This window comes from Gymnodraco acuticeps, unplaced genomic scaffold (assembly GCF_902827175.1).
Source record: "Gymnodraco acuticeps unplaced genomic scaffold, fGymAcu1.1, whole genome shotgun sequence".
In the NCBI taxonomy this organism is placed as follows: domain Eukaryota; kingdom Metazoa; phylum Chordata; class Actinopteri; order Perciformes; family Bathydraconidae; genus Gymnodraco; species Gymnodraco acuticeps.
In genome coordinates, this window is record NW_022991435.1 from 1,600,431 (window position 1) to 1,609,920 (window position 9,490).

At 38.8% G+C, this 9,490-nt stretch overlaps 1 protein-coding gene across 1 annotated transcript; it reads left to right on the plus strand.

Moving 5' to 3' along the window:
- Positions 1-578: 578 nt before the first annotated feature.
- map2k2b (mitogen-activated protein kinase kinase 2b) lies at positions 579-6,302 on the plus strand. Its single transcript, XM_034196187.1, has 11 exons — positions 579-1,755; positions 1,854-2,064; positions 2,231-2,377; positions 3,206-3,283; positions 3,574-3,625; positions 3,814-3,938; positions 4,236-4,449; positions 4,758-4,810; positions 4,926-4,987; positions 5,106-5,151; positions 5,360-6,302. Exons 1-11 carry the CDS (start codon positions 1,667-1,669, stop codon positions 5,468-5,470), a joined length of 1,188 nt encoding a protein of 395 aa, XP_034052078.1. The 5' UTR covers positions 579-1,666; the 3' UTR covers positions 5,471-6,302.
- The last annotated feature ends 3,188 nt before the right edge of the window (positions 6,303-9,490 follow it).

A 9,490-nucleotide genomic window follows, 5' to 3' on the forward strand; every position in this document is an offset into this window, starting at 1 on the left:
ACGTCTGTTCAGCATCTGGTATAGGTATTTGACTATCTTCTTGAAAATATGTGTAACAGTGTTTATACATTAATTAAAATGCCTGTATGGTTTCTTTATTAAAAAAAACAGACTTCGAAATTCAACATTATTGTATTGTTTTTGTACACCACATGGGCGCACAACAAGATGAAACACGACATTTTTGTTAAGATATTTCTTACTTTGTACAATGGTCCATTTGAACCATTTTACTTTTATGATGCACTGCTACTGTTAAAATACATATTTGGTTTTAATTGATACAGTTTAATTTCACATGTTTCCAAATAGGCCAACACATGTACTCAATGTGACATTTTCATTATTATTTCACCTGCTTATCTAGAGTGAATAAATGGTTAAAATACAAAAGCCACTTGTTAACTGAGCATTGAAACATCAACCTTCAAATGGGTGGACATTGAGGCTTTCTTCTGAGACACAGCTGCAGACTAGAGTAAGTGGGGGGATTTCTTGAAGGTGTTCAAAATGTCTAGCTTCTCACGGTATCACAGCAGGGGATTCGTCGCCATATTACCAACCAATCAAAGCAGGCAGCTTCGCCTGGGATCCAGACCTGAAAAGCACCTGGTTTACTGAACGTCAATAGGTTTTGGTAATATGATACTACATTTCAAAATTGTTAGAGAATTTGCAAAACGTATGTTCCTATATAGGCTACTGTACATTGGGCGTACATGTGGCATTTTACATCCGCTTCAGAGGGTCCTCCTGTGTCGACAATACAGCACTGTTTTACTGAGAACCGGGGCCCAACAGTAACAATCACAAATACTATAATAAATGTTTGTAAAAAACATAACCCAAATTGGTATTGTGTGTGTTTGAAAAACATAAATGTGGAGATAACAACCACACAGCTGATTGTCAACGTCTAAAGTATCGCGAGATTTACTCCACGGTTGTTGTTGTTGTTGGTGATGCTGCTGCGCTCTTGTACTGCGATTGTAAATGTCTAAAGTATCGCGAGACTTGCTCCACGGTTGGTGCGGATGCTGCTGTGTTCCTGTACTGCGACGCGCCCCCATCTCTGCTGCTGATACCACAGTGTCTGCCCTTCTACAGCGACCACACACCTGCAAACGGAAAAAGGGTCAAGGATAAATTAACTAGCACTACAGCCACATTAAGGCTGGTGGTTTAACAACTGAATGTTGACACGACGCTAGCACAACGTTTGTAAAACAAAGTTGCGCTAAATGTCAAGCTAACTTACTAGCTATCAGAGGAAGTTAGCAAGCTAGCTAACGTGATTTGCTGCTAGTGATGGTCTTCTCTTTAAAACCTTATGTTCTTGCTAGTTCATCATAGAATAATTTACAAGTCACGCATTGCAGCGCAGGGGCTATGCTAGTTATCGTGCTAACCAGTGTAAAAACCGATACATGATTAAAAACAACTGCTATTTTACAGCTAACGTTAACTCAAAGTGAATGAGATAGGGATAATTTAAGCACAGATTGAAGCCAATCACGTCTAAAATGTTGAATCTGTTATTTTAGTTAAGATCATATTGACTAGGTTAACCGTCCCTTTATACTGACAGAATATCGATAGTAGCATCTACAAGATTACAACTGTTTAAAACAGATTATAACCGTTTAAGAAAGATCCACAAGTGAAAATGGCTCCAAAAAAGAGACCATTGCCCTTAACCATTGCTCCTGCTGGCGGTGGGTTATCCACCTCCCCCAACACTGATGTTCCACCCGAGTAAGTCATTCTCCTGATCACATTAATATCCTTACATATAGTGTATGACAAAAATATCTCAGTCAATATGTTTTTTTGGTGTGTATTGTTTTGCGCAGGGCCAATTTAGTGGCACTGAAAAGAATATTGGAGGAGTTGGACCTAGATGACCAACAGAAGAAGAGGTTGGAAGCTTTCCTCACCCTGAAGGCCAAGGTGGGCGAGTTGAGAGATGACGACTTCCAACGTGTCTGTGAGCTGGGGGCAGGCAATGGAGGAGTCGTCAATAAGGAATGCCACAAGTCTTCAGGCATAATCATGGCCAGAAAGGTGAGCTGCAAATGACACTATTCAATGATATGAATAATACAACTGTTATTTCCGTTGCTATTCAAACTAGTGTATTAAACCTGGTAATTTGACTTGGTAAATACTTTACTGGTGGTCATACTAAAAAACACTTTTTTTTAATACAACTTTTCTATTCTCTGTTCAGCTCATACATCTTGAAATCAAACCGGCAATCAGAAACCAGATCATCCGAGAGCTTCAGGTGCTGCATGAGTGTAACTCTCCCTACATTGTGGGCTTCTATGGATCATTTTACAACGATGGAGAGATCAGCATCTGCATGGAACACATGGTGAGAGTTATACGTTTTTTTCTTATATACTCATACCAATGACAGGTACAGAAAGCCTTTAACTGACTAGGGTCCAAGTTTCAATTTGTGCTTATTTCTTGCTAATTTTATAGGATTTTTATATTGAATTAAGAAGAAAAAAAGCCAAAACAAACTAGATTCTCTATGGCCTCCTATTAGGCGGCTGCATAGATGGGAAAAAACAAACATTATACTTGTATAGTATTAGGTGTCCCTAGTAACTTACTAAAAGTCTACCAAAATCTGACCACTAGAAATGTGTCATTTTCAAGATGGCGTCCAAGATGGCTGAAAATTACTTAAAATACCATGACTCCTTCATAATTCAAGTAATTTTTTTGGATAAACTTATGTTTTGATATGTACATTTGTCAGTCCAATGCTTAAGAAAATATTAAACAATGAATAAAGTAAACGTAAAATACATTTAGTAATCTGAATTTCTGTGATTTGGAGTGCCTACAGTTTCCGATTTCAGTCAAACATCAAACAAGGTGAACAACAAATGACATCAAAAGCCAGTTAACATTGCTAACCACGTTCTGTTGCCCTGACTCTGCTACTGGCACGAATGCAGCACTGCTCCCCGGCAGAAACCCCCCCCAGCAACTGCAAAATGATAACATGGTCATTTCAATTGCGTGTAGTGGGAATATGGTAAAATATTTTATTATCATGATCTAAAACAACACACACTAAATGTACAATATAATAAGCAAAAAATATGCTTGAACTCCATTTGAGACAGGTTGTGCTTTTAGCGATATATCAATTACGACCTGTTGTTCTCTTTGTTTCATTGTGTAGGATGGTGGATCTCTTGACCAGGTGCTGAAAGAAGCAAAGAGGATCCCTGAAGAAATTCTGGGAAAAGTCAGCATTGCTGTAAGTTGATGGTTATCTTCTATCTTGTAATATTACGTGCAATTACATTATTGGCATCAATGAAAATAGGGTTTGGCAGTAAGACGGTAGACACTGTGCAACAGTGAAAATGTGTCCACCGGTAAAGATTTGGCAATACCATTTCCATGTATTGAACTCAAAATAAGTTGTGGTCTAAATACATATACACGATGGGCCTGCGTGAGTTATATGCTCATTTTATAACTTGTTTTTACATTAAGGTTTTAAGCAATTATTGACTTGTATAATTTCTCCTCTTTTTGAAACAGGTTTTGAGAGGCCTTGTGTACCTGAGAGAAAAACATCAAATCATGCATAGAGGTACTTATTTGTTCATGCTGTTGAACACTTATTTTGTTTATCTCTAAGGCATAACATCTGGATCCTAATGTTAAAACTACAGCTTTAGAGTGTACACTGGTTGGCAAAGATGGTTCCTTTCCACTTCTTAATGGTATAGATTTACAGTCAGTACGTTTTTAGAACATACTGTATCCTTTGACCCCCAGATGTGAAGCCTTCAAACATACTGGTGAACTCGCGTGGGGAAATCAAGTTGTGTGACTTTGGTGTCAGCGGGCAGCTCATCGACTCTATGGCCAATTCCTTCGTTGGAACAAGGTCCTACATGTCGGTATGTTGGTCCTTTAGTTCCTCCACATCACTGTGTTGCATATGTCTCTAACTATTTTCAGTTTTTTTATATTGTTTCTCACTTTTATAGTTTTTTTATAGTTACTCACAAAAGTTTACATTCTTCCTTGAACTATGTGGACCAGTTAAATCCATTAAAAATGATTAACCAATTATTTTCACCAATCGTAACCAAATCTTTTCATATTAGTTAATGCTGGAACAGGGAGCTATCATTTCTAATATTTGTTGATTTTATATTTAATCAATTCTTCTGTTTTTTATGTTTACTCTCTAGCCTGAGAGATTGCAGGGAACCCACTATTCTGTGCAGTCAGATGTGTGGAGCATGGGGCTGTCCCTTGTGGAGATGTCAATCGGACGCTTCCCCATCCCTCCTCCTGATGCTAAAGAACTGGAGGCCTTGTTTGGACGTCCCATCTCGGGTGGCGGTGGAACAGAGACCCTCAGCACTTCACCCAGACCTAGACCACCGGGTCGACCTGTCAGCGGTGAGCAGCACACACTATTGGACCATTTTGTTTAATGGAAATCTTTAACTACAAATGTAACTTTGCATTCCTGCACCTCTAAGATGCAGCATGTCAAAAAATAAAACCTGAAGTGAAATTGCACACTTAGATATACTCATACCCTGGAAGGAGTTTTACAAAATCTTCTTTTTCATTGTCCTAAAACATCGTCAGGTAGAAAAAGCTACATTTTTAAAAGAAAAATGCCTGTGGACTAGGCGTCTTAAATTAAAGTATTTCTTAATATGTTGACTTTAAAACACAGTTTACCTGGGCTTCTTTTACAGGTCATGGCCCTGCGATGGCTATCTTTGAACTACTGGACTACATAGTAAATGAGGTAACAATCTAAGTCTGTGAACAACAACAAAAAGCCCATAAGGGTTTACTGTCTTCCCTGCAAAATCGGGTTGGTGATATGAAAGATGTTCTTACGACTTTCTTCTGTATTTCAGCCTCCTCCCAAACTACCACATGGCGTCTTCACCTCTGATTTCCAGGACTTTGTGACTAAGTGGTAAGTATTTAAGCTTCTAAACTTTGTTTGGTTCTTCTTTTTACACACGCATCTTCTTTTTCTATTCTTCGATGGAAAGTTCTGTTTAAAAGATCCCTCTCTCCTCTTTCATTTTCAGTCTCATCAAAAATCCAGCAGAAAGGGCTGACTTGAAAATGCTGATGGTGAGTGTCCTCAGTTATACTAAAGCTTAAGTCTGAATTGAAGTTCCTGCTTATCTCTTTGAACATGTGTAACATCTGACAGATTACAAACTGTAGTTAGCTTTGTTACATGTCGTTAAGGCAAGCATTTTATTCATTCAAACTTCAGCAGTATTTTGTTCCTTTATATGATTGTGGTTTTAATATACAGCATCTTTTTTTGTTGCAGAACCATATGTTTATCAAGCGATCCGAGGTGGAGGAGGTAGACTTTGCGGGCTGGCTTTGTAAAACCATGGGGCTAAACCAACCTAGCACTCCCACACGCACTGCAGACTGAACACGATATGTAGATCTAGAACATGGAGAAGCTGATGCCTATACCCTTACACCTATACACCTATACACACACACACACACACACACACACACACACACACACACACACACACACTGTTTGCCACGTCCTTTCTCAGGTGGACCTCCGTCTATCACAGGAGCTCTACTGAAATGTAAGACAGAAAGATACAGGCTCTACAGCACTAGGGTTTCCAATCATGGCAGGTAAATACATAAATGAATGTGTTTTTTTATGTCACATTGTATAATCATTTGTTCATTTTACTTAGAGGTTAGGTGTGTCTGTGTGGGCAAGTGATGAGTGAAGCTAGGGTGTTTTTTTTTTTGTTGCATTTCGTGATGTGAGTGATTTCTACAAATTCTAAGATGCCAAGTAAAGGTACAACTTTCAATTTTTTCCTCTGTCAGAGTTGTTAACGTAAGCAGCATTATGAGCTTGTTGTGGTACCATTAGATACATATTTCCAACAACTGGCTTTAAGATTAATAGACATTCATCACTGGACAGTACAAAAACAAAGCTGCATATCCACTCGCTGAGCATTCTCAGCTGAAACAACTGATTATTTCTTTGTGGTTGCTGTAATGTTAACAACAGGACATGGATTTGCCATTGAAGTGCATCCTGTGTTGTGGCAGGATTGGGGGCATTTCGCTCCTTTGTGTTCTATTTGTGTACTTCCTCCTTTAAATCTAAAGACATGGATGTTTTTTATGGTAAAATCATCACAAGATTTGTCTTTATAATTTGTCGGAAACTGTCAATAAATAGTATGTATTGTAACATGTCTTCATAAACCAGACTATTGCTTCACTGTTTTACACTTTTTTCACCAGAAGGGGGAAGCACTCGGGTGCAAAGCACTGAGGACTTCTGGTGGTATTACTAACAAAATGACTGTACACTTCCAAACAGAAATATCAAAAATATGCTATACTGTGTGTGGTGTATCGTACATCGTATGCATTACTCATGCTTATGCCGACTAAAACGACCGCGGGACCGTGAATCAAAGCCCTGCTAAAAAACATTAGTCCTCCATTGAAATTACAAGCACAATGATTCATCTGTTTGGCTCATGTCTAGAGTGATAATGAAATGTCTTCCCTTAAATGTCTGTCAACTTCAGCTGCAAATATGAGGCCTTGCGCTCAAAGAAAGACGCAGTGTTTGTTGGGTGGCTAAGTCTGAGCAGTGTTGATGGGAGGGGGACTACTGCAGCAGAAAAACAGCAAAGTCTGCAGTCATTAATATGCAAATATGCAAATGAGAGGGTAATTAAGATTGGGCGTTTGTCAGTGGCTCTTTGATTGCTAATGCATTCAAATCTGCAAGGAAGGGGGAGGGGATGATGAGCTAAAAATGAGGAAAAAGAACAGATTGCTATTGTACATTTTCTTGCAAAAAAGGAGAAAAAGAGTGAGTGAGTTGTGTATAGAATGTAAACACCCTATTGAATAGAAGAAAAGCCGAACATTGATGATTCGAGACATGCGTCACATTTTTTTTTTAAAAACGACTTCTACCAAAAATGGATACAAAAAAGAATTGTACGTATGAAAAAAGGAACTACGGTTAAATGGCAGAGCATCAACAGAAGCCCCGGTGAAAGACAGGGGTAAAAGGGACTATGAGTTTGTGCCAAGACAATTATCCATGTACACCATCACTGAGCATTCAGCATGGCAGGATAGATCCGCCACAGGAAGAAAGAGATATCAGCTCATTAAGAGTGATGTGACTGACCCCTATAGAGAGAGATGCTCAGGTATCTTGGCAGGGGGTCTGCAGTGGCTGCATGTTGTCTGTCACAAAACACTGTTATTTTCATATTTCTGGTGAACGAGGGGCCTACAGTTCACACATGAGCACCCACTGCTGTTAGCGCTGTTTCAGTAGTCCCTTGACACTTGTACATCTTCCTCTCTGGCATGTGAAATGAGAATATGTGTACAAGGAATAAAAACAAATTAAATGGGGTAAAAACAGCTGCTCTTGTCACCTTATAGCATAATAACTTTCTCACAACAATGCAGCAGTCTTGTATATTTCAAAGTGCTAATGTCACCGCCCTGTCAAAAACACACTAAGCTATTTGAGTCTTGTTGGGAATAATCTAAAAAGGAAAAGCACGACACTGATCAGTTCGATATTTATGATATTTATGATTTCAAAATGAATTCTCAAACACTTGGGCAAGGATCATGCATACAAACACTTCAACTGATTTATTTGAAATGGGGTGTTAGAAGCTTATCCCAAGCCTTTTCTGTTTGATATGCAATTGAATGAGTGTGTTTGCATGTGTATGTCAGAGAGGGGGCTGTATTTTTCACACAGGAAACAGGAAACCAAAAGTCATAACAGGATGCCCCAGGTTTTCATACTGTACCTGGTGCGTGGGTGGCTTCATGGGGGTAACCCATTTACAGAGCTATGGTGCTTGAATAGAAGAGGTAGCCCAGGAAAGAGTGGGTGTAGAGGAGGGTACACACTTGGGGGTTAGGAAAATGGAGTTCCACTCTAAATATAGCTTTTTTTGTGTTGTGCGCCCTGTTGTACAACCTTAATGTCGGTTTGCCTCCGCGCCGTTTGGCCTACTTTTTAAAAGGCAACAAACCAAACATTGTTTGATGTTTGGTGTAGAGCTGCGATATCATCACTTCCATGGCAAATACATGCACTATCTTTCCCCAGGTGTACTGTTGGAGCTTCTAAAGTGAATCTGTGACATGGAACCAGTTTTGTCATAATGAGGTTGATCTGCTCACACAGACTGAATACTCCTTACCATGTTGAACAAATATAGAGCTGAGTTGTGCCCTCATCGCATTTAGCTGATTCTGTCTTTAACCATGCTATTCTAAGCATGCATTGCTTGTTCTTGTTTCTAAGTAAAATATACTGTTGTACATTTTTAAACGTTTTTCAGACCTAAAAGAATAAGTTAGTAACCAGTCGTTAGTCCCACTTTTAATGACATACAGGTGTGTGCTTAAGTTGCATGTGTGCAAAGCAGGCTGCATGTTTGCGGACCACAAAGTGGATGGCTGAGTTTTCTCGTAAAGGCCGGCACAGATGTTATTTAGGTTGTTTCCCCTCAAACCAGTTGAGGTTTTCTTTAGAAAGTCTCAAAACAACCGCTGACATTAACTGCAGCGTTGTTTACATAACCACAAAGGTAGAGCTCATGAGAAAAACAGCAGCCAGGCCATCTTGTGAGTTAGATGCTGGTTCATGTAAACTCTTTTGATTACAGCTCAACAAAAGGAAGTGGCTGTACAATTACTTTTTTCTGCCACTTTCTCTCTTGCAAAAATACACACTCATGGGTTCCCACATGTTGCATTCCTTTTTTGACTGCACATGTTTTTGTTTCCCCCCTAGGTTTTAAACTTAATCAAAGTTCAATCTAATGGACACATTTTCACTATGTAATTATATATTGAAGCATTCCTAATATTGTTATGAATACATTATTGGCCACTGTGATGGCTAAAAATACTTCTCAGGAATGTAGTCTATTCATAACATTAAGTAACTTCATATAGTGTCTCCTCAATCACAGGACTACATTTGTACTATTTAACAAAAAAAGGAAATTAAATTACATCGTGATGGTTTATGTTTCAAGATAATTCATATTATAATGTAGCCTATATATTCAGTTGTGGCATTTATGTATACCAAGGTCATCCCATAATCTAATGTTTTTGGGCATGAATTAAGAAAAAATATCCAATTACAATCCACCCAATGAAAAACTTTATTACGATCTTATCCAGTATAGTGGAGCAGCGTATACACTCATCTCTCACGAACACAATATTTGTAGCGCAGAGTTTGGGAACAACATTTAAAAAAGAAAGAAATCCGTAAGCTAAATAAGACAGCCCTAAAGGTCGACGATGGAATATATGTGGGCCTCTAACTTGCCAATCATTTTTTCGTTGTATCCAATTGGCCCTCCCTCTCATATTATCATTCCATCTTCCACTA